Source organism: Lynx rufus, unplaced genomic scaffold, assembly GCF_022079265.1.
Source record: "Lynx rufus isolate CCGP_SWC_20201006 ecotype Redwood Valley unplaced genomic scaffold, mLynRuf1.p SCAF_10, whole genome shotgun sequence".
Taxonomy (NCBI): domain Eukaryota; kingdom Metazoa; phylum Chordata; class Mammalia; order Carnivora; family Felidae; genus Lynx; species Lynx rufus.
In genome coordinates this window covers 55,856,098-55,880,939 of record NW_025814824.1, presented here as the reverse complement: position 1 = coordinate 55,880,939, position 24,842 = coordinate 55,856,098, and the positions used below count along the sequence as shown (strand labels likewise).

The 24,842-nt window shown below is 46.4% G+C and overlaps 2 protein-coding genes and 1 non-coding gene across 10 annotated transcripts in view; 2 read left to right on the top strand and 1 right to left on the bottom strand.

Moving 5' to 3' along the window:
- Positions 1-17,045, top strand: part of UBAP2 (ubiquitin associated protein 2) — a 78,538-nt gene extending 61,493 nt beyond the window's left edge. For all 7 annotated transcript variants that reach the window (XM_047065512.1, XM_047065502.1, XM_047065493.1 and 4 more), the window contains 13 exons: positions 944-983; positions 3,125-3,308; positions 4,501-4,570; positions 9,020-9,215; positions 10,059-10,150; positions 10,431-10,478; positions 12,825-12,903; positions 13,118-13,323; positions 13,646-13,745; positions 13,830-13,937; positions 14,093-14,160; positions 14,246-14,437; positions 14,528-17,045. In XM_047065512.1, coding sequence (XP_046921468.1) covers positions 944-983; positions 3,125-3,308; positions 4,501-4,570; positions 9,020-9,215; positions 10,059-10,150; positions 10,431-10,478; positions 12,825-12,903; positions 13,118-13,323; positions 13,646-13,745; positions 13,830-13,937; positions 14,093-14,160; positions 14,246-14,437; positions 14,528-14,623 — 1,479 coding nt within the window. In that variant the 3' untranslated portion in view covers positions 14,624-17,045. The remainder of the gene's footprint in view (positions 1-943; positions 984-3,124; positions 3,309-4,500; positions 4,571-9,019; positions 9,216-10,058; positions 10,151-10,430; positions 10,479-12,824; positions 12,904-13,117; positions 13,324-13,645; positions 13,746-13,829; positions 13,938-14,092; positions 14,161-14,245; positions 14,438-14,527) is intronic.
- On the top strand, positions 2,422-2,504 carry LOC124505394 (small nucleolar RNA SNORD121A). The gene has a single exon (XR_006960655.1). It is a non-coding gene; the product is annotated as a small nucleolar RNA SNORD121A (small nucleolar RNA).
- A 2,228-nt stretch (positions 17,046-19,273) lies between the features above and the next one.
- Positions 19,274-24,842, bottom strand: part of UBE2R2 (ubiquitin conjugating enzyme E2 R2) — a 114,495-nt gene continuing 108,926 nt past the window's right edge. Inside the window, exons 4-5 of one of the 2 annotated variants that reach the window (XM_047065553.1) lie at positions 22,731-22,865; positions 19,274-20,281 (exon numbers count right to left, since the gene is read on the bottom strand). In XM_047065553.1, coding sequence (XP_046921509.1) covers positions 20,062-20,281; positions 22,731-22,865 — 355 coding nt within the window. In that variant the 3' untranslated portion in view covers positions 19,274-20,061. The remainder of the gene's footprint in view (positions 20,282-22,730; positions 22,866-24,842) is intronic. The other variant, XM_047065564.1, reaches the window with a different exon arrangement.

The following is a 24,842-nucleotide window of genomic DNA, read 5'->3' as shown; positions in this document are numbered from 1 at the left end:
ACAACAGGATTTGGGTTAAATGCAGAAGCAACATCTAAAGGCTTGTCTTTTTTCTTTAGTTTAAGTTTTCACATTTGTAAGAAGGAAGTCTCTGTCAGCTTCCTTTTCCCATCCAGGGATAGTGTCTGGGCCTTGTAGGCCCCACTATCATTCACTGTATGCTTTGGTCAATCTGTGGAAATTTTCCTTGTGAGGATACCGCCTTTTGTGTGTCTAGTTTCCAATGAAATGCCTTATGGTTAATGCAAACTAATTGTTTTCAGATTCCGCTCTTTTTGGTGTACTACCACACTCTGCTAACCTGCTGTTGCCCTACCCAGTTAAGAAAAGCCATGTTTCACAGTAACATCTCATTTTATTTGAGAACTATTTTCCATTTAATTTGGAAACTTTTTTTCTTGCCTGAGTGGTACTGAGGAGACCATGTGAGATACAAAGATGTGGTGATTTCAGTATAAGTTCCCGAGTTCTTTGTACTGCTTAATAATTTTTAGGACAGTTTCTTTGCTTCCTGTGATTAGAGTCTGTCTTGTTACTTCCCTAAATACCCAGTCTGTTTTTCAAAAATGTCAGCTCCTTAGGATTTTTAAAGAATGTGTTAATTACCTCTCCTTTTATTAAGAAACAAAATAAAACAAGCCGTCTTTTTTTCCCCCCCCCGTAATGTTTTTTATTTATTTTGGTGGGGGGAGCAGAGAGAGAGGGAGAGAATCCCAAGCAGGCAGTGTAGAGCCTGATGCAGGCTTACTGTCATGGACTGTGAGATCATGACTTGAGCCGAAGTTAAGAATTGGATGCTTAATCCACTGAGCCACCCCAGTGCCCCACATCATTTCTTGATCAATCTATGATTCATGTATTTCTGACTAAATCCCAATAGAAAGTCAGCTAGGTTATCATTTGATTTTTGTGGTATGCTTACTTTCTTTTCTCTTCCTTATAGAATGGACATGGTGGTGGTCGAAGTCAGCAGACTATAGACAGTAAGTATATAAGCTGACTATTCTCATTTTGTGTGGTGGAAATCAAACAAAAAGAGTATAGCTGCTAATATGATGGGGAAAACAATAGGCTAGTGACTAATTCTGCAAAACTAATCCTTTTGCATTTTTCTGATAGCTACTTCTTATCTGTTGGCATCATTTCTTTGGTAGGGTTTACAAGTTCAGCTACAGATTCCTGTGAGTAGATTGTTGCTGATGGTATTATGAGAAATGTTAGCTACAGCAAGAAGGAATTGATAGCCTCATGTAATTCTGTTCTAGTCAGACCACACCCCAAGTGTAGAGTGTAGCATGGATTTAAAAGATGCTTTGCTTAGAGGCACAGGTTCTGGTGTAGTCAGAGGGCTCTCATTCCAATACTGTAAAAGACTTTTAAAGCAGAAATTGGTGTGCTAGTTCAGGAAAGGCATGCTCTTTGCCTTCTGGATTCGATGAGCTATTGTGCGGAAGAGAGATAAAATGATGCTCTCTGTAAACACTTGGGAAAAAATGGGGATAAGATTCTATTAATTCTAGTAAGCTCAGTGTTCCCTGGAGAGGATGGTTGCAGGTAAATCCCTGTTAGGTGCTCGTGGCTGATCTGTGATTGGTTATGATGATTTTCATTCATTTTTCAGTAACACAAATGGGTATCCATTATAGAAGCCAGAAAGACTTTCCTTTTATTTAGGATTTTTGGAATGTGGACATGGGATTTTTTTCAGTCCAAGAGGGGGCCTCAGTTGGAATTGAAATGACACATGTGATTACCCAGAGTTGGTTTTGATATTGCTGGGCTGCCGGAACTGTTTGGAGGTACATTGGTAGCTCTGAGAACTTGGGATGTCAGAGGACATTCTCATTTCACAAACCTTGGTGGCAAGTTTCCTCTCTGCAGGCTTGAGATTGAGAACATATCAAGGTGTCCTAGATCATTTGGAGATGAGGCTTCATACCCACAACCCTGAGATCAAGAGTTGCACACTCTACCAACTGAGCCAGCCAGGTGCCCCAATTATTATTTAGAGATTATGAATAAAATCATGAGATATGAAATGTCTGGAAAACATAGCATGCATTTTAGATAGGTTTTTATCTCCATCTGTCTCTCCACTGCCATTCTTTCAGAGGCTTCTTGTGAACTTGTTATAATGTGACCTACGATCTACGTAGGTAACTTACAAGGTCTGAGTTTTGGGTCAGGGACATATGTGGTGCTTTTATCTGGCTTCTGTAACAGGTGTCATGTTTGGAATAGACCGTCAGTCAAAAGCAAGTCTCAAGATTGTAAGGACCACTCTTAAGTATGGGTCATGTTCTGTGTTGACCCTGTTGCTACTGTGTTTGTTTTCAAATTGTCTTTTTGAGAGACTAGCATGTTTTCCCTCAGACTCCCAGGGAGTTCTGCAGATGGGTCAAGATTGCTTTTCCTTCCTAACTGGGAAAGACAATGATGCTTTATTTCCAAGCACATATCTGAGTTGTATGTGTGGATAGAACTGAAACTGAGTCTTTCTACAGCTAGGATGGATCACATTTATGATCTTCTGGAAGCCTAATAAGCTCCTTTATGTGCTCTGAGGGTTTGGTTTGTGTGTTTGTTTGTTTACGGAAATGTTCACTATGCATGTGAATGTGGGTGTTGGACAGTGGATTTTAGGCATATGTAACTCTCCACAGTATATGTACCCTGGGCTCTCAACCCCCATGTGCCCTCAATTGGCTATGAACTTTCACAAGTCAGCCTGATACAAGCAAAAACCTAACCTTTTGATGGTCTTGCCTACCAGATTTGTACCATCATCCTTTGTTGAGCCTTTTCAGAAAAATTTGCCTCCTAGCCTGTTGCTCTTTGTGGGTGCAGCTCTGGGTCAGGTTCCTTTAGTTAGGAGAAGTATATCCATGGCATAGGCTAGTTGATGATTATAAAGCTGTCATTTCCTATTCTCTGCCAAATCCTGTTCGTCTTACCTTCACATGTCATTTTTATTAGTTATATCTGACAGAAAATGCTTGGGCATTTTCCCTGGGGAATGTAACTTTGTATGTGTCTCAAACCGACCCTGACCTGTCACAAGATATTGAACATATTGTACATACTTACAAATGGTTCTGGAGCTAAACCGATATGTTTCTTACAGCTACTTCATCCGTTCCAGCTCCAAAGACAACGGACCCTCCCTCTGCCCTCCCATCTGTGGGCTCACTGCCCAGCACCACTTCCTGCACTACGCTTCTACCCTCTGCATCCCAGCACACTGCCACTTTGCCCTCCATGTCCCAGCCTGGTGACCTGTCCAGCAGCCCCCTCTCTCAGCTTAGCAGGTATGGGGAAAATATGAGCTCACAGTGAGAGGCACAATGGTGCGAAGTCCTGAACCCTTATAGAAAGCTCTTCTAACGAACAAAACTCCTGTTGCCTGTAGCATGATGTCCTGGCCTTTTGTAATAATGCTTTAGCTCATTCATTTTGGCTGGACACTATCTCAGAAACATCAGCAGCTGTGTAACAACATGTAATGCCCCTGCTCTCACAGAGCACTGGGGTCCCTGGGAATGGTGGAGCTAGGGTGTTGCTGCTGCTACTTTTCCTCTACCTCTCAGGAGTGTGCCCTGAACCTGGCCTGGCCTTTCCCACTCTGGGCTCGAGTCACAGTGATGTGAAATGAGAATGATGTTTTTTGTTTGTTTTTGTTTTTTAATTTTTTTAAATGTTTATTTTTGAGAGAGAGAGAGAGAGAGCGCATGCATGCATGTGCATGCGTTTAAGCAGGAGAGGGGGCAGAGAGAGGGCAAGACACAGAATCCAAAGCAGGCTCCAGACTCTGAGCCATCAGCACAGAGCCCGACGTGGCGCTCGAACTTGCAGGCTGTGAGATCATGACCTGAGCTAAAGTCAGATGCCCAACCGACTCAGCCACCCAGGTTCCCCGGGAATGATGTTTGGTTTCTGAGCAGGTGTTTTACTTGCTCCTGTTGTGGCTTCAGAGATTCAATTACTAGAATAGGGTGTAGGAGAATGGGTTTTGTTTGGTCCTCATCCTATATCTTTGGAGTATGCCTCTTTCCCTCTTTAGCCAGGAATAAAAGTGTTTGATTTGAATTCTGGATTTGATCGGAAGTCAGGCTTTGGCTCTGTCACGTGGGGTTGAACATAGGAACTTTCTTTCCTTGCACACAGTTGAAATGGGTGTCTCCATGACTGGCAGTGTTAGTGCACTCCTGTTCTAACTTTTTACGGTGTAAAGCGCAAATGATTTTAGTTGATTGAAGTTGTCCCTGAAGCCTTCCCAGGCCAGGGTGTCCCAGATCCTCATGGTGAATGACCCTTTAGATCATTTCTAAACATCAGAAAACCTGTTCTGGTCCCCAAGGTGATGAGGAATGTGGGATGTGAAGCTGGGGCTACCCTTGGAGGGATGGGGCAAGCTTAATATCTGGCCCACCTGGACATGTGGGCCTCTCCTGTGGGTTGACTCAGTGTGGTGGACATGTGGTGCTCTGTTTTGTCTTCTAGTTCCCTCTCCAGCCATCAGAGCAGCCTCTCCTCTGCACATGCGGCACTCTCCTCCAGCACGTCACACACAGTAAGTGTCCTCTGGGCTCCCTCATCGCCTTCCCTGCTCAGCGAACTCGAGCGCAGAGCTTAGTCACGTGGTGATTGGAGTTTAGTCACTTGCAGGTGGGGTTTTAATATGTGTGTTTTGAATGTCTGAAATAACCTCAAATTCCTCAGGTGTGTTATCTCAATCTAGGTATGTGGTTTGAGCTGTTGCTTTTCTTAAGCACCACAGAGAACATCTTGATTCTTAAATTGGGACTTCCATGAAGGATTTGCTTCTCCAGAGCTGATCTGTGATGGGCAGGGCTCTTGGGGTGGATTTGTTCCTGAGCATTTACTGAGCTCCCTGTTTGTTAGGGGAGACTTTTGGACCTAGTCTGGGATTGGTCATGTTGAGGTATTTGCAGACTTTTTTGAGGAAAAAGGCTCATTGCAAGGAACGTAAGCTCATTGCTAACTTCAGCTTGGACTCCACCAAAAGTCACGTTGAATCAAGAGCATTGTTCTAGATAACCTTCTGTTACTTTGTAAATGCCATTGTAGAGAGAATGCTTAGAGGAAAAAGAGCTTATGTGAGGACTAGCCATCTTTTGGCACATGCATCTGTCTCTTGTCTCTCTCTCTCTCTCTCTCTCTCTCTCTCTGTCTCTGTCTCTGTCTCTGTCTCTGTCTCTGTCTCACAGTCCCGGCTCTTAGCCCAGTCAGTGGAACCACATTTCAGTTTTTTGGTGGTCATGAGGACTTTCCTTTTTGTGGCTTAGGTATTCTTTCCACTTACCTCATGCCATTGCAGGCCACCTTCCCCAGCTCAGAGGCAGACTTTGAAGAGGGAAGTCTGGGGTATGGAGGGCAGGAATGGAAGTATAAGTGGGGTGCCAGCTGGCGAGGGTCCTGATGTGTCAAGGAGCAACCCTAGGTGACGGTTATTGAAGTGTGGCTTCTTGAGGTGGTTTCTTGGCAGCACAGTTTCAATGGTGGGTGTGTATAGCTTGTGGTGAGCAGAAGAACGAACGTTGCTGAAATGGTGAGGAGGCAGGGTGTTGGTGGGGTGTTTAACTCAAGGCTAGGGGACACTGGAGCTGAGGGGTCTACAAGAGGTACCTAGATTGACCACGAACTCCCTCACTGGGAGATAAGAAGAGAGAGATCTCCAAACAGGGAAGGACATTTGGGGTACAGATGAGTAGGAGTTGTTATAAATCAGGGAAATTTGTTTCCTCTGACGAGGTCATTTGCTGCAGAATGGGATGATGGTGAAGGGTTGGCTCTATCCTTCCATTAGGAAGTGACTATCATCGAGCTTTTCAAACTCGTTTTCCTAGTGAAATCTTGGACATAATTCTTTGTCATGAAACACATAGATCACCATATTTAAAGCAGAGTGTTGGGTAAGTGCCTGTACCCCTGTTTGGCCGATGGGAGCTGTGAGTGGTCCCTGCTTCCCTGGCCCTGGTGCGTTGGAGCCAGTGCTCTTGCTCCCATGGATTAGCTGTACTCTGTGTTTTAGCATGAAACTCCAAATCCTGTAGCCCAAATAGCCACAACCAGAATTGCCTCATCAGGGAGTCCCATACTCTGTCAGGTGACACAATTGCCACATTGCTAATATAATAATGAATAGTATGAAGAGATACATACTGAAATGTTTTTCTGTATTTATTCTGCTAGGTCCTACCCCTTTTCCTACTCTTTTCTTGACCCACTGGAGTTGGATTTTTTTTAACCCATGAAATGGGAAATTCATATGCAAAGTCCTTTTCCCCCTACCTTTTGCCCTTTTTCATTAATAACATAAATGGGAGTATTCCCTACATAGTATCCTTCAGTGTTTTCCCCATTAACAGTGCATCTTTGAGATGTTTGTGTTGAGACCTAGATTCTTTCTTTTTCCATAGCTCTACGGCACCACATTACTCCCTCAGTCTTTTAGTGATGGAGCTTCAGGGCCATTTTCTGTCTTGAGTACAAAACAGTATTGCATTCGATAACCTTCTACACATGCTGCTTCACATGTATAGCTATGTTTGCAGGGTATATCCTGGAAGTCGAATTCCCAGGCATTTGACTTTTTTTTTTTTTTTTTTTGAGAGAGTGAGAGTGGGGGAGGGGCAGAGAGAGAGAGAGAAGGAAGGAAGGAAGGAAGGAAGGAATCTTAAAGCAGGTTCCATTCCCAGTGCCAAGCCTTACACAGAGCTCGATCCCATGACCTACATGGGCTCAATCTCAGGACCATGTGATCATGACCTGAGCCAAAATCAAGAGTCAGGAAGCTTAACCCACTGAACTCCCCAGACGCCCCCCAGGCATTTAACATTTTATACAAATTGCCAAATTGCTCTGTACAGTGATTTTAACCTATTTACCTCCTACTGGTAATGATTGAAATGTACTATTTCCCCACTGCCTCCTGAAATCATGTTATTAAATATTTTTATGTTTCCAGTGTGTTAATTCAAAAAATGGTCTGTCAGTGCAGTTTTTTTTTCTCCCCAGTTAATTTCTATTTATTTTGAGAAAGAGATAGCAAATGGGGGAGGAGCAGAGAGAGAAGAAGACAGAATCCCAAGCAGGCTCCAAGTTGTCAGCTTAGAGCCCAATGCAGTGCTCAAACCCATGAACTGTGAGATCATGACCTGAGCAAAAATCAAGCATCAAGACACTTAACTGACTCAGCCACCCAGGTGCCCCTGTCAGTACAGTTTTTAACTGAGTGAGCTTGAACATCTTCTTTCATATATTAGAAAGCCATTTAATCTCCTTTTCAGTGAGCTCTTCATATTGTTCATTTTTCTGTCAGGTCCTTGGTGTCTGTTTCTAGGAACCCCTGTTCAGGAGACTAGTAAGTAGCCCTTTGTGATGGGAGGTGCACATACTTTTCCCAGGTTTGTCATTTCATTTTTGACTTTTGTATAGTCAGATACATCAGTCTTTTCATAGTTGTTATAAGTAGGTCTTTCCCACTTGAAGGTTATAAAGGAAATCTCAGGGTTTTCTCTTGCCCTTCGTGTCCTTGTGGAAGGTTTGGTGCAGCTGTGCTTTTCTGGGCTCTTTCTGAGGAGCTGGCTGCACCGCCCCATTGGAGACACTGTGCGAGCAGTTTAAATGGAGGGGAAGCCATTTATGCCAGCCCTTTGTGGCCCTCGCAGATTTGAGAGGTGAGGAACAGAGACAGGAGCCCAGTCAGGTTCAGTTGGAGGTAGGAAAGTCTTGCTGGATGAGTTCCTTTCAGCAAGTTAAGAACTAGTTTTTTAGCAAGCTGCTTTTCTCTCCCCAGACTAGGGAATAGTAATTTTTTGTCCTGTGGTTAAGAGAGCTTTCAGTTCTATGACCGGTGATACCTAGGCACAGTGGTCAGAGCTGTTCCTCATTCTGCAGCAGGTGGTCAGCTTGGCTGTGTGCAAAGGACTGTGGAGCAGGTGCTGGGGCTGTCCTTACCCTGCTTCTGTCAGTGTAGGCTGAGGGGGCGGAGTCCTGTGGTGTCCCAGGAGACCACGGTTTTAGCTGTCTTTACCTTGCTGAACTGATTCTGGATGTCAGGGTTCTTAAGATCAGTGCTCAGATGGGTAGGGCAGCCTGTGAGGCTGGGACCTACACAGAAGTGTCTGTGTGGTGGAAAGCACGGTGCATGGTTGTCCCCCTTCTGGGATTTCTTATTCCTGAGGCTTCTCCAGGAGTTTTCAGACTACTGTTTTCTGCACACGTTCTGGTTTGGAGGCTGGTCTCAGTATTACAGAGCCAGTTCTTCCCTCTTTGGGCCTTGTTTTGCCCACCCAGATGTTATCTTTTCCACCCACTCCCCACACAGCCCTTAAAGCCCTTTCTGGTACCTTGTTCCTTCCTGGAGCTGAGCAGCAGGGCAGGCTTCCTAGAATTCTGCAGAGCTTTTGTGGGTTTCACCCTTCTTTCCTAGGTGGATCCTGTCAAACGGGCAGAAGCACAGGCCATGCTCTTCTAGGTAGGTCCTGGTGGCTTGCACAGTGGTCCCAGGTTCTGGAGCAAAGGGCTCCCTGTGACTTCCTTATCAGAGTAGTTAGGAAGCCCAGTAGAAGGCAGCTATTCCCAGACCTCTCTGACTTGGGCTGGGCTGCCTGTGGTGCCGTTGTTATCAAATATTAGTCTCTCCTGAGACCACTTTTCTGTGAGGTGGGTTCTCACCTCACAGTCAGATGTTCTAGTTCATATGTGGTTTAGGTGGAGTTTCTGTGCCTTATTTCAGATACCTTAGCTTGAGCAACTTTAACAATTTTTAAGAGGGTGTTGCTCACAAAGCTCAATTTCAGTAGCTTGATATTCAGCTTATGAGTTGTGTCCTGATGGCCTCCTCTAGCTGCAGTGTGGGGGCCCACATTGAGCACCAAGCACGGAGCCCCTCACACTGGTCTTCAGAGTGCAGGCCCCAGTGCCAGACCAGGTTCTCCTGCACTCTTGTGTTTTACCCCCAGATCCATGTGTCCTGGCTTTTTTGTTTTGCCAGCATGCCAGCGTGGAGAGCACCCCTTCCCTCCAGTCCTCAGCCACCTTCTCAACGGCAGCAACCTCTGCCTCGGGTGCCACGTCCTCAGGGCTCAGCCTGCCGAGCAGCATGAACACAGTGAACAGCCTCTGCCTGGGCGGGACCACTGTGAGTGCCCCCAGCAGCAGTACCAGGGCCACGCCCTTGGTGACCTCAGGTGTGTGCTCTACAGACTTTTCCTATCCCCTGCCCCTAGAAGATGCACTTTCCACATCCCAGGCTTCCCAGGGAGGATGCCTAGAGGTGGCTGCAAGGCATTCTGGGTAGCTAAAAGCATAGGAACATCCTGGTCTCCCTCCAGCCCTGCCATTGCTCCCTTGTCCTCTTTGTTCCACTGACCTCTTGAGGCCCAGTCCTTCCAGCGATGATGTGGGATGGGTAAAATCAGTCTTCTGGGTAGACTCCCCCCTGGGCAGGATTCCTGGTAGCCTTTTTGCTTCTAGCTCCCCTGTCTTTTCTATCCTCACTCTTTCCTGGAGCTGAGATGGCCTGGTGACATGGAGGGACCAGGGAACAGCTATCTTGGGCTCCTTGTGGCCACTTAGTATGATTGATTCCTAATCAGCCATACCTAGGCGGTCTGTGTGGGCCAAGCAAACTGTGGTTTGGTAGAAACTGCTAAAAGCTACCTTTGACACAGCCTGTCCCCCTCTCCTGGGACCGCTCAGCCTTCCTTCTGTTCTTAGGAGGCAGATCATCCTTATGTGCAGGTTTGCTCGGTGCAGAGTGATGGTCAGGAGTGTGGAGGGGTGGTGTTTTCTGTCTGGGCATGGATACCCTCTGATGTGGAAAGAGACTGAATGTGGTATCACGAGCTTTCGGTCTCCCCCACTTCCTGGCACAGCCCTCTGTATTTTTCAGCTGCTGCCCTCCCCTCTCGCAGTGGCCCCATGGGGGGCAGCACTATGACAGTGAGCTCAACTCCCCCATCCCCCACAGTAGCTGAGGCATCTCATTCTTTGTGGTGGCGTCTTCACTCCTGTGATTTTTGCTTTCACAGGCAAAGCACCCCCTAACCTGCCCCAGGGAGTACCTCCCCTGCTGCACAACCAGTACCTCGTGGGCCCGGGAGGACTGCTTCCTGCCTATCCCGTGAGTGCATGGTTATAGCTCCTGGCTGCCTGATTCCTTTGGCCTTAGCGGCTGACACCTGGCAGGACCTGGTGAGGTGGGCCTTGGGTTGCTGCAGCTCCTTCCCTGCTATTTCTCTCTCATCTAGTCTCCAAGGAAAGGTGTCTTTCCACAGCAGATGATCTGGTTCCCCTTCCAGAATATGTCCTAGCTCCTCAACCTTGTTTTGGGCCCCCATATGGGTCTGGGCTTCCCAGGGGATGGGATGTGAACCCTAACACCCTTTTTGGTTCTCATACAGATCTATGGCTATGATGAGCTCCAGATGCTACAGTCACGGCTGCCAATGGTGAGTGGGATGTAGCAGGGGATGGGGGGCTTTAGGCTCTTTCACAGGTCCTCCCTCCCTAGGCTTTCACTGCCACCTGCTGAGAAAGCTGCTTGCATCTGGGGGTGGTGCCTAGTGCCACTGTCGCTTGGGCATGAGTGTCCTGTGCTTACTGCGTGGGAACTTGAAAACCATTGGGACCTTGGGTCCCAGTAGGCAGTGTCTCCTACTGAATGTGAGTCCTTCTCTTCCTTCATCTCCCCCCAGCTCCCCCTAACTCTTTTTAAAAAGACAAAACATATGACACAAGGTGGGGCTGCTTGACTGCCTCTAGAGTTTTTATCAAGTCCTCCTCTTAGAAGTGCCTCTTAAGTGGCCATCAGTGATGCTTTGTGATAGCAGCTTTGCTTGTCTGTCCCCAGCTGAATCACCCACTGGAGCTGACACTCTCTAAGGGCCTGTGTGGGTCTGACCTGCCATCACTGCTTGCTTGTAAGAATACTGGCCCCAGGATGTCCCTGGTTGCTGCAGCCTCACTCTGAGGCCAGGGCAGTTTCTTGAATGTGACCCTCACTCCCAGGATGAGGTGCCTGGCCTTCAGGCACATCACCACAGTGGGGCAGGTGTTCCCTGACTGACCAGCCTACAGGCTGCAGCGGTGCCTCTCCCACCTTGGTCTGGCATTTCCCAGACTCCTGAGAATTTTCAGCAGCCTAGGGCGCCTGTTACATTGTTGGGAAGTAGAAAGTTATGCAGATGCCTCTGCTGAATGTGGTGTTTCCTGTTCCCTGAGGAGGAGGTTTTTCCCCAGTGAGGTGTCCTTCCTCAGCCTCTTCCCCACTGGACTGCCTCCTGCTCTACCTGCCCACAAAGAGCTCAGGGTCCTGCAGGTGTCTCCTCCACCTCCCAGGCCTGGTGGCTGAAGCTCCTGTCTTTCAGGAGAATGCTTCTCCGGCTTCTGAAGTATTTCCGGAGGTGGAATTGGGGTAGCTGGGCAGCTCTTCCGCTTGGGTGCAAACCAGCAGTCCATCACACTGCTGCCCAAGGGCCTGCTGGACTCTCCAGCTGCTGCCTGTGTCCTCGAAGGACCCAGAAAGGGTGTTGAAGACGTGATAGCAGATTTCTAAGGTGGTCAACAGAACTTAGGATGTCTGGGGGTTGCCTGAGGCTTAGGACTTTGCAGAGGAGCTAGAAGTGGCCCTGGCCCCCTTATAGCCATCTGACCCAGGATCTCCAGGCATCAGAGGTGGAATATAAGAGGGTGTCGTGGTGGAGTCCTTAGAAGTGTGTCATTGGGATCCCAGCTCTGGGATCCTGCCTCGTAGTCTTTGTATCATTTTGTGCCTTAAAAGAAATCCCCTCTGAGCCTACTTTTGAGATACGTTGTGTTCACTTTCCCCTTTGTTCATTTATTAGCCTCTGGTACTTTTGTGTCTAGTTCCTGCCTTTGGTTTTTCTTTTTTCTTTGAAAGAGCTCCCCCTCCTGGGCTTTCTCTAGGCCTGCCTCCAGTTGTGACTTGCTAGCTCTGTGACTTCCCGGTCCTGCCTCCTTCTGGGGTTCAGGGCTGAGGAAGCTATGGGTTTCCTGAAAGTTAGGTGGAGAGGAGGCCGAAGGAGGATGTAAGTGTCATTCCTTGCCAGGATGGCTCCCATCTGGTTGTGACCAGGCACTATTGGCCACAAAGAAAGCAGGAAGGCTTTCCTCTGAGGTTTAGGGGCCAGGGTACAATATGTCTAGGACTGGCAAAGCCCTGGGTGGCGAATAAGGGCCAGGTCAGACCTCCCCTTCTCCATAGCGCTCCAATGTTTTGTGCTCTTGGCATCTACACTTGCCCCAACTCCTCTGTTTTCAGTGCTGTCAGGACGGAGTGGGTGGTGAGGGGCCAATTCAGGACCTTATCTGGGATCTTTTGTACCTGTACTTACCTGGCTTTACGGTTCTGACCCCTGTTAAACCGTCAGATAGCTCCTCTCCTGCTGGTTCCTTTTCAGGGTGCTTTCCTAGCTGCTCATAGAATCTGTCACGTAGGAAAAGCCACTTGAGTTTGCCGGTGGCATTTACCAGCTTCCATCTCTGCTGTAAATTACACGTGAGATTGGGCCTCCAGTGGCTCTGCCTGGTGAAGGCTGACGGCCTTGTCAGTGTGTCTGCACACTTGTGGCTGCCACATTGCACAAGTCCGAAGGACACCATTTACTTTGAATTCTCTTTGAGTGCTGCCCTCTGGAGGTATGCATGTGTTGCTGCAGTCTGGCCTGTCCGTGGAGCATGGCATTGCCTGGATGGCCTGTGCTGCCTGCTTGCCCTGCTCTCCTGGGCCTGGGACAAGGCCATTCTGCTGATCGAGCCTCCCTGGTCTCTCCTAGGATTACTATGGAATTCCCTTCGCTACACCCACAGCTTTGGCCAGCCGAGATGGGAGCCTAGCTAATAACCCGTATTCAGGTTAGTCTGTTCAGGGGGTGGGGAGTGGGGCACGGGACTGTAGCTAATCCTAGGAATCTGGAAGCAGAAGGGCTGAGAGAGGGCTGCGAGCTTCCTGTTGTTGAGGTGGCAGCCAGACCTGTTCCTGTTTGCAGGAGACAGTCTGGCTTTTTTCCTGGTTGGATAAGGAGGGAGTGGGGGCAGTGATTGGAGTTCATGATTCCTCTTCTCCTAGGTGATGTCACCAAGTTTGGCCGAGGTGACTCTGCATCCCCCGCGCCCCCCACCACGCTGGCTCAGCCTCAGCAGAGCCAATCCCAAGCCCACCACACAGCCCAGCAGCCCTTTCTGAATCCTGCGCTGCCACCCGGCTACAGCTACACTGGCCTCCCCTACTACACAGGCGTGCCTAGTGCCTTCCAGTATGGGCCCACCATGTTTGTGAGTATTTGTGTGTGTGGGTGGTGGTGGTGGTGGTGGTGGTGGTGGTGGTGGTGGTGGTGGTATTCCAGCTCTGGGGAGAAGCAGGGAGAGAGGGACATGACCCTACTCAGTTTCACCTGGCCTTCAGGAATGTTTTAGGCTGAAGCCAAAGCTACTTTCCCGTCTATTTTTGTAGCTGCTAGCACGTGTTGTACTAGTGACCACAGACAGGTCCCTTGTGGTTGTGCTACCTGCTGCCTAGGGCTTATAAGCTGGTGGGTACCTGACCTGCTCCCCCTGCCCTGGTCCTTCACTGATACCTCTCCTGCTTCCCCACCAGGTCCCTCCCGCCTCAGCCAAGCAGCATGGTGTGAACCTCAGCACCCCCACCACCCCTTTCCAGCAGGCCAGTGGTTATGGCCAGCACAGCTACAGCACAGGTGAGGGGTGCTCCCAGCACGGAGAGCTGCAGATGGGACAGGCTTGCCTAGCTCACACGTACCTCTTGTACCCTGCCACGCTAGGTTATGATGACCTGACCCAGGGGACAGCAGCGGGAGACTACACCAAGGGTGGCTATGGTGGATCATCGCAGGCACAAAACAAGTCTGCAGGTTCTGGGCCTGGCAAAGGTAGCGTCTACCCCTCCTTTCCAGGATTGAGGCCCAGAGTAGTTGTCTTCTACTGATTCTTTCTCAGGCAAGGCTGTCCCAGAGAGTCCTTGGAGGTGTGGGGGAGGCTAGAGCCTGGGCCCTATTGGTGTGAAAACAACTGCTTTCCCTCCTAGGAGTGTCTGTGTCTTCAAGCACCACCGGCCTGCCTGATATGACTGGCTCGGTCTACAGCAAGACTCAGGTGAGGGGAAGGATTCAGGTGGACGAGGGGGTGGGTGGGAGGTACAGCCCGAGCTGGCCCTTACCGTTGTTTCTTTACCCTGCAGACTTTTGATAAGCAGGGATTTCATGCAGGGACTCCTCCACCGTTCAGCCTGCCCTCGGCCTTGGGCTCCACCGGGCCCCTGGCTGCTGGAGCAGCCCCTGGTTATGCACCCCCACCGTTCTTACACATTCTGCCTGCCCACCAGCAGCCTCACTCACAGCTGCTCCACCACCACCTTCCACAGGATGCCCAGGTGAGCCCAGTGATGGAGGCAGCCAACCTGCCCTGGACTGGGGGTTCTGTTCCGCCCCTTACAGCCTTCTCTCCTCCTCCTCCTCCTCAGAGTGGCTCGGGTCAGCGCAGCCAGCCCAGCTCCCTGCAGCCCAAGTCGCAAGCCTCCAAGCCTGCCTACGGCAACTCTCCATACTGGACAAACTGAACCCTGAAGAGAGGGGTGGGCTAGGGCGGGGCTTACCCTGGGCAGGAGAGAACATGCAGAGCCCATTGCTCTGGGAGCCCAGCACCCTTTCCTAGAATTCCTGAGACGTGTAACTGTGTCAGCCGAGCCTCTGTGGGGAGCCTGCCTCCCAGACTCGCTCTTGTATGTAATGTATTTATGTATGTATTTGTAAATGTGATAGAAGTCTTGGGAGAGTGGGGGGGGGGGTACAGCTGCTACTCTTAGCCAGGCCTGCTCTCCCAACTACAGCCCCTTTTCACTGTAGCAAATAACCCCCTCTTTCCACTTCTGCCTTTAGGCCTTCTGTATAGCCTCCCAGCCAGCGGGCAGCTGGGAGCAGTGTCTGGAAGGGCTGGTTGAAGGCAGTTTGGGTTTTGGGGTCAGGTACCAATGAAGAATCACGACTTATTTTGCTCCCTTGTAAGCCATTATTTGAGGTTTCCTTCCCTGTGTAATTACTTTAGCCCTCGCTTTCTGAGAAACTGGTCCTTTTGTCATTTGCCCTGTTCCTCTCCTGCCAAATCTTGATCTGGGAATAGCAGAGATATCCTTCCTGCCCAGCGTGAAAGTGGCACCTGTTTGTCTGCATATAGAGCAGAGGCTTCTGCTTCTGGTCTTGTCCCCAAGAGACTTGCCTTCCTCTGGCTGACCGTTTTTTAAAAACAGTCTGAAGTTGCACTCAGAGATGTTGTCAGTCTGCTCCCTTTAGAAAACAAAAAAATCAAAGATACGCTGTCACCTCAGTGAGAACATGTCTCCAAGCAAAGGCTCCTCTATGCCAGTTGTCCTGAACCAGGTGGGCGACTGTTTCAGGGGTTTCTCTTCTGCCCGATCTCCACCTAATAAAGTTCTGAGAGCATGCACAGTCTCTGTGTGGTGTGACTCAAGGGCAGCTTAAGGTGGAGGCTGTCTTCATTATTATTCTGGGCAGCCTGGACTTCATAGGGCTGGGGCTGAAGTATAGCCCGTGTGGTCAGTCTTCTGACGATAGGGTGTAAAGGCTTAAATTGGTATTCCTTCTCTCGCCTCGGCCAGGTCAGCATCCAGAGGGTGTAAAGGTAAATGATAAGGCTGAAAAGACTGCTAACCCTCCTGACCGGGCAGGGGCAGTGGTTCTCAAAGTTCATTTTGATAAGGCAATCTCTGTTTGTAGGGCCCGGTCAACAGGAATACTAGGGCAGGGTAACTTCTTTTCCAGACGTCAGCTGACATTAAAATAGGAAATAAAGGTAAGAACTGAGGATATTTTTCTCATGGCTGGAGGGAGAGTTTGGACAGCTAATCCTCCTTTCCATCCTGTGTCCTTCATCAACCAAAGAGAATCTTGATTAATAGTGAAGGGATGGGATTGAACAGACTAGTGAGTTGGGGTGGTTTGAAGTAGGTAAGCGGGGCCTGGGCTAAATACCTGCTCCACAAAGTCCCAAGCAGCCATTCACCTGGGGCCAGGATTCTAGTACAGCTCCTTCCTCCTGCTCCCAGGCCATCAGGGAGGAACCAGGGCCATCCACTATTCCTGTTTCTGACACAAGGCAGGTCGTCCCACCATAGCACTACTATGCTCCAACGTAGAGGTGTTGCCAGAGGCTTTATGGCCTCCCATTTCATTCCTAAATAACCCCCTCAGACTAGACTAAGGAAGCAGCAAACAGAAGTGGTGCCTCAAATACTGGTCAAGTCAGTGTGCCAGAACCAGCCCAGGGTCAGTCTTCACCTTTTCTGCTTGTGGCCTCTAAAATCAGTGGTCATTTCATGAGTTGGGGGGTACGTGCTGCTGTTGCCCACAGCTTGAGCTCCTGACCAGGAAAAAGGTAAGTGCTCCACAAGTGAAACTAAACAGGGACTGTAATTACATGATATGATCTCTTGCCTGATCTCTGCTTATTAGCAGCAGGAAGTTCAAAAGACAAATGACGATGAAATCAAAATGCTTGCCTAAGGAGGGCAGTGGAAGCACCCTCATCCCTTCACCAGCCTACGTGTATCAGCAGGTTGTACCCTACTTAATAAGAATTAAGGTTAACAGATGTTTGTATCTCTAATAACCTTTCCTTAAAAAACTAGTAAGGACTGGGAATGTTTATTCTGTGAGGAGGTGGGTTGAGCAGAATATCCTAGAAGGCAGGTGAGTGAGATTCACTTTGGTTTTTAATTTTTCAGCTGAGTCATGGGTGTAATCTTCAAGGGAACAGTGGAAATATTGAGACCAGCTTTTAGTTTTCTTTAACACAAAGAAAGAAGAGGGTCATCCCATGGGGAAGTAGCAATACAGGTATATTTTATTTCACATTTTATTAGTAGACAGATGGGCAGAAAAAGACAAAATAAACCACTAAAGGGGAAGTTCAACACAAAAATGCATCAGATAATCTTTTCTCATAAGTTAAACTGAAGAAAAACATCTACAATTTCAGCTAAGAAAACTATTAAAGTCAGGTGTGTCCTGCTGGTTTCAGAATAGTTGAAAATTGCATCTGAATCTTTTTGTAAATGTAAACCATTTTTCAGAATGGGAGGGGTGGGGAGTTAACTTTCAGTGGAGAACTACACACTTTCCCCTTCAGTCTCTTACTGCATATGTCCCAAACATAAGGAAACCAGCAAATAAAGAAGCAAGTAATCACCAGGGAAGAGGGAAGAAGGGACTACAGAAAAGTTTGGCTAATAGAAAAGAACTCTGGAATGATACGAAATAGAGGGGGAAGACTTTGAGAAGCAACAACGGAATCGTGATATTACTTTCTCCAACCAGCCTCAAGACACACAAACCTGAAAAGCATCCAGAGAGGCCTCCACTAGAATCAAAAGGAATCTAAAAATGCAGGATTCTGAATTCATGTCAACACCAAATAATCACAACTGTACTTACAAGGTTGTGGCCTGAGCCTGAGACCTCCACTCTCAAAAAGGAAAAAAAAATTACATGCTCAAGTTTTCTTTTGCCACAGGATGTGTTCTCAGGACAGAGCTCTGGAACCAGCATCTGGGTTTTACAGGTCAGTCTGAGTTCTCAGAATGCCTACCTGCTAGCCAATCAACACACGCCAGTCTTTTCTGGAATTGATTGTACTCTATCAGAGGCAAACCCAGCCCTCAACAGTAACACCCCAAAGGGCTGAGAGGTATGACCTCCACCTGGCTCTCTGGCTCCCTGAGTCAACGTGCAACAGAGGCCAACAGGGCCTAACGGGACAGGGCTGAGCAACACAGCACCTTCCGCAATGCCAAGGCACCTGGCCTGCCCTGACAGAGAAATGCTTTCGCGGTAAGGGGTAAAAGAAAAGCCTTATAGGGCTCCAAGAGAGCAGACCAAGCTACCAGCTGTAAACGTGTGTGGGGCTGATGGGGTAATCCGAGCATTATGAGACTTTGAGCTCCAGAAGATAGGCAGATTATAAGCATGAGGTGTTTAAAAGCTAGTTCCAACATCTTTCTATGAGAATGTGCGGCCAGTGTTTTGTCACAAAGAGCTGCTCTGTTCTCTGAATCTGACTGGAATCACTAGATTCAGGGGTGTAGGTAGTCCTAGCCCCATGGGGATGGGACAGAGATTCTGGGACCAGGCTCAACACTGTCCCATATGAACCTTTGTATGTTAACATCCCCACTTAATAAATACCAAATCAAACTTTAGAGGCCAGAGAGGTCTGCTGGGCATTAGTCAGCAAATGTTTGGAGTTTGAAGAGCTAATGAAAACCCTGAGATCAGAAAGGAAGGAGGAGCTAAGGAAGTAAGCATCACCTACTCTGTTCTAGGATCCATCCTACCCCTGTCCCTCATCAACCCTTTGGTTCTTTCTGAGCTATGATCTGAAGAAGTTGACACCAGTGCACAGGGATCTGGAGGAGGATCGTAGCCAGTCTCTGCTGTATTTTCCTTCCGAAGTCTAATTTTACATTATAATGATTTTCCCCACTGAAAGAACACTGCCCTCCTATGAACTGGCCCACTCCCAAATGAAACAAAAATCACCGCCAAGTTCTGAAGTCCCTGGTTGGTGAAGGCTGATGGATCTCAATATTGATTGAAGTAACACGTGATTGAGACCGGGGAAGTCAAAGCTGCAGCACAGTTGGAAGATCTAGCGTTGCCCAGACACTGCCTGCAGCCAATTCCCTCGGCCCTGCTAGAAGAGTCAAGGCAGCCCAGGGCAAGCTCCATGCACAACTTCTGCTTGCCCTCCACAGCCAGAGTACATCGAAAGGAGAGAAAAGTCCAGGTCACATCCAACGAGGAAAGCGGAAACTGGTCACTCGTGTCTCCTATCCACAGCTATCACTATCAGCATAAGCAGCTCAATGAAAACCAAAATCTTAACACATGCACCTAGGATTAATACTGAGTAATTAAAACTGGCTACTTACACTCTCACCATGGGGGTTTTTTAAAAATCTTTGAGGGAAAGGCCATGTTCACATAAGATGTTTTTTTATCCAACAGTGGTCACCAGTAGTTTTGACTTTTTTTCCCCAGCAGCATCAACCAAAATTGGCATAGTGATTTTAAACTCCTTGTTCCCGATCACTAAGACCACACACACACACACTAGTCTCCACTCTCTCCCCACTCCCTCGGGGTGGGGAGGGTAACAACTCTGTCTTTAAAATAAATAGCAATCAAGTGCTCAGTTCTATGTAAAGTATGAATATTTATTTCAGGCTTTAGATCCCAATCGATTTCAAAAAACAAAATCTGATCTTTCTCTCAGAGTAGCTGAGGCCCCCTGCGGTGTTAGGATGATTTCCTGGAGGCTGAAGGGTCTCTGTGCCCTTAGGAACACATTTCATCAGGCTTAGCACAAAGTCCCTGATGCCCACTGTATCTCAGCCTTAAGATGGGAAAGGAAACAAAACTCCTCACCATGGGGCTGATCGAATGCACACACACTAATGTAAATGAGCAGCTAAATCTTGGCAAATTTGCTTTTTTTTTTTTAAAGTTTGTTTTGTGGGGTTTTTATATTTTTTTTCCATTTTCTTTTGCTACTCAGCATATGCAGCACTTGTGAACTTCCAATGGGTTCCCAGCTTTAAACACAAACGTCTTGATGAAAGACTAATTCTTCAAGAATCTAAAAACAGACCAAAGGTGTTTTTGCCGTGAACACTCTGTAGAGACGAAGTGAGGCGAAAGTTTGGGTTTAAAGAAGAAGAAGAAGAAAAAAAAAAAATCAATACAGTGATGGAAGGGTAAAGAATGCAAGAATTCAGACATTCTGTGGAGGATTACTTTCTCTCCATTAAGAGGTCCATAAAAAGGAGCAAACTGAGATCCATAAGGGGAGTCAGCAGGAGCCGTGTTTGTTTTTCCCACCCCCGTGATAGGTTTTTGTTGAGGGGCCACTGCTAGGTCCCCACTTGCTCCCCTCCCTTTGGCCTGAGACGGCAGGGCAGTACAGGGGCACTGAAGGAGCACGTCACGACTCCTCATTCCCAGAATCATCATCATCGTAGCAGTCGGCATCTTCCTCCTCCTCATCTTCATCATCGATGTCATCGTCATACAAGTCGTCATAAAGCAAATCTGAGCTGTTGTCATTGGAAGGCACTTTAGTTTTGATGCAGTATTCCGCCAGGGTCGTGGGGACCTTCACTCCATCCTTTTCTGCTTCGGCTTTAGTGGCTGAAACCTGTTTCCTGAAGGAAGATGGTTTATGTTAGTCTCTATCTTGAAGATAGATTTTACACCTGGCCTTTCTTAATAATCAACATTTTTTATGATTCAGGTTTCTGAATTTCAGTGCCTGCCTAAAGGCATCTGACAGATTACTACACCACAGGTTCTCAGCCCATCAGGTACCATGTTGAAGAACACTCAAATAACCTGGAGGGTATTTAGAAGTAGTGGATCTCAGATGCTGGTCAGCCAGGAGTCACCTAAGAGACTTTTTCCCCCTGCCTCGTCTCACACCAAACTCTATGCAACCCCAACCACTCTTCTTTATTCAGTAATCCTGCCATTTGCACTTAAAGTAGATTCCAAATAGCCTATGTTAGTTTCCAGTGTTGCATGACAACCTGCCTCCTACTTCATTTCCCACCCAAAACATACAGGCCATCCCTGGTTTGTTTTTTTAGTAACTTGAACACCGCCTGTTCTGTGTAGATCACTTGCTCTTCTCCTGATTTACTAATTTGGCTACTTATGTCACTCAGATCTGTACTTAGAAATGGACTGTTCTAACAACCCAATTTAAAGCAGTCACCTAGTCATTCCTTTGCATTATGCTACTTAATCACTAGTATATTTTCTATGATCCCCATTTGTTAATTTTTCTGTCAGTTCCTTCCTCTTCCACCCAAATGTCAACTTCGTTGGAGTGGAGACCTTGTATTTCTTACTCACTTTAAAAAAAAATGTTTGAGAGAGCATGTGTGCACACACACATGCAAGTGGGGGAGGGGCAGAGAGAATCCCAAGAAGGCTCCACCCTCTCAACACCCCTATAGGTGCACTCATTAAATGGTGATTTGCTTACAAATTCTTATCAGTAAAGTGTGAGCTCCTCAAGGAGAAAGACTGCCTTAATGACCTAACAGTACCTGACATGAAGCGGATGTGTAATAAATGTGTTAAGAATTAGAGAATGAGATAAGCCCTTGAATTAAGAAAGCCTGGGTGGCTCAGTTGGTTAAGTGTCCGAATCTTGATCGGCTCAGGTTATGGTTTCATAGGTTCATGAGTTTGAGCCCTGCCTCAGGCTCTGCACTGACAGCATGGAGCCTGCCTGGGATTCTCTCTCTGCCCCTCCCCTACTTGTACACTCTCTCTCTCAAAAACTTTACATATGTATACACACACACACACAGTCTACTCCAGCTCCTTTAAATCTTCAGGTTTTTACTATTTATACTAATTTATCTTCAATCTTTGGTATACACCAATCACCTAAGTGGCTGCTAAAAATGAAATACACGCGCCCAGATTTTATCCTTATAATCTTATTAAATGACTATGGATATGAAAGAGGGTCTAAAGGTGATTCTAGTGGGCAGAAATCGTGAAGAAATGCTGATCTATATATATTATTCAGCTATATTTTCTGTGCAGTTTTTTTTATACATCACATGGCATTGTGCTGACTAGAGTTATAAAGAGGGACTCTATTTGTATAAATTCTAGTGCTTACTAAACTATTCACAGAATGTGCTGGAACTGTCCTTGGGGTTCTATTTTAAGGGAATAAAATCTAACAGTACTAAAGGGAAATGAATTTGTTGCAATTCAAGTACCAATTCTTGGGTACTGTTAAAACCTTATGTCCTACTCAGGATATGATCGAGAGCTGACTGGTTCAGTCCCAATAACTTCTACTTTTTCCCCCCTTTTTATACAGATGGAAAAACTAAAGACCCAAAAAATTAACTGATAAAAAAGTCATATGAGGGATGGCGAGCTATATAGGTAGACTCCAAATCTCTCACTAAGAAGCTTCTAGGACTCTGTTCAACCATATACTATTGTTACTGATAATAATGATACCCAGAATATACTTGCTGGTATGGTCAAAAGGGCCAGTAAACTATAGGGCTTCATTAAAAATTTTGAAAACGGGGGCGCCTGGGTGGCTCAGTCGGTTAAGCGTCCGACTTCAGCTCAGGTCACTGTCTCAGTTTGTGAGTTCAAGCCTGACGTTGGGCTCTGTGCTGAGAGCTCAGAGCCTGGGGCCTGCTTCAGATTCTGTGTCTCCCTCTCTGCCCCTCCCCCGCTTGTGCTCTGTCTCTGTTTCTCAAAAATAAATAAATGTAAAATTTTTTTTAACTTTTTGTAAACAAAAACATCTAGAATGTCTGGAAATACTTTGGGTATCTGCTACACTTAACGGACATGCTGAAAATACTGAGCAGTGTCCCTAGAATGATTCAGAGGCAGAGTCTGCAAACTTAAGTGACTGAGAACCTGGAGGTTCTGGTTCCCAGGAAATCAGATCTGCAGCATTATCTTCCAGTGTGTGCTCCCTCAAAAGCCAAACTCATTAGGCTCAGGCAGAAATATCTTCCCAAACAATATTTAAGTTTGATTTAAACCTTGGTTCTGTATGAAGACTTAAAGTAATCAAAAGGAAGGTAAAACAAAGCACCTTACCTAATGATTTCAGCATATTCTTTGTCTTTTCCTTTACTGTCCCTCCATTTCCTGAACATAACCGAAGCATCCACATTGGCTGGGGAGAAGGTGTTGGGCTCATTGAGCAATGAGATTACACTTAACAGGATAGTCCTAGAAATAGAAAAAAAAGGGGGGGGAGGGGATCAGCTACAAATACTCATGTTTACAAGATCCAAAAATATTGTGCCTTTAAGACTATAATATTTGAGACCTTAGGGGAAAAGAAACAATTTTGTTTTGTTTTCAGTACTCAGCTGGTAGGCTGAAACAAGCTGCTAACTAGGACACAAAGAGGAAATCTGCAAGCCTATCACAGAGGTCATGTGGCAGGGCACACAATAAAACTCTGTAGAAGACGTGCACTGTCTTCAACTGGCTACATGTTCCAATCTGCTTCCAAAGTGGAAGCCTGAAAGCTTTTCAAATAACATTTTAAAAACTACAAATTAAGCGCAATAGGAAAAGAAAAAGCAAAAAATATTTAGCTTTAAGGCCATCCTTTTGTGGGCAAAGTTAAAAATGACCCTGCCCCACAAATCCACTTCTTATCATGGCTGCTTAAGAGGATCTAAAAAAATGATAATACACACAAACGTATTTCCTTTCCATACTTAGGGAAGGAAGACACTTAAGCAGGAGAATGGAGGAAAACAACATCCCAGGCAAGGAAGAACTAGTTTCTATTTACTAAGCACTTTGTGTGTGTGAGAGGCACCAACTGTGATGTTGGATGTGCAGTAGTGAGCAAGTTAGATGCCGTCCCTTATCTCCCAGGGTTTCTACGTCTTGGAGTTGTTAAGACAGGCAATTTTCATCCACAGATAAAAACCAGACACTTTAACCACAGGGAATAAAATTTCTGTAGAAAAATAACCAGACAAGGCTCCAAAAAGGCTTTAAATTATTCCCAAGGTTCTTTTCCCTACAAGCTACATGCATGTATGTAAAGAAAAATTGGGGAGGAAAAATTAATTTTGTATCTTTTCTCACTGGCGTGAGCTTATAGGTTGTATTGTTGGAAAACAGTCTTTTGCTCCTGCCCCAAGCAAAAAATAAAGGGATTGAGTCAGGCAATTTAGATGTTTGGTTTGATGAAACCTTTTCCTAAAAAAAGAGTTTGTTATGTGATTATACAAGTGAAAGGCACTTTCACAGAAAACTTTCCCATCTAGTTAAAATCCATTCATCATACACCCCTTTCTATTAAATTAACTCTTTGCCCCTCCCCACAAAGATCCTTCTGGATTTCTTCAGTAATTACATTATAAAATAAAGATTACCAAAAACTTATCACTGCCAATGATGGGAAATGGACATAACATCCTAGAAGCAAGAAACAAACAAAAGGGGGGTAGAACATTCCATAAGGATTGCCTCAGAAGAACATATCCAAAACCTGTTAGGAAGATAAGGACAGGACAAAGTGTGGTATAGAGAGGGGGAAAAAAGAGCTATAAGTGGTCTAGATCTGCACTGTCTGCAACTTCCTATGATGATGGAAATGCATAATCTTTTTATCCAGTATAACCACCAGCCACATGTAGTCAATGAGCACTGTGAAAGGTAGCTTGTGCAACTGAAGAACTAAATTTTTGACATTAATTTTAATTAATTAAAATAGTTATGTGTAGTTACGTAGTGGCTACCACATTGGACAAGACAGGTCTAGGTAAGTCGTATTAACTGAATTAGGAAATTTTGTCCCATGAGTAGTTTAACCAAGTTGATTTTCTTATACCTTGTGTTTACTTTAATAATAAAATGTTAGGAAATACAATTTTTAAAATGGTGAAATACTCATTTCTATCAAAAAAAGAACTTCTAATACCATATACTTCTAAATGGAAATCCATGATGCTTTCAGAAGAAGTGTCAGGTACTATAGTGGACTATGAAAATAGTTTAACTCGGCAAGTTTTCACTTTCATTTTCATTTCTTCACTTATTCTGGACAGCAGGATCTTGTTTTTGTTTTTTAATGAGGAATCCACTCTGTTGGTTCTGGTGGGGTTAATGGGTTAATCTTCCCTTACTATCATGCAAAACCTTCAGAGAAACAACCTACCTAACCACAGCAGCAGATTCTCT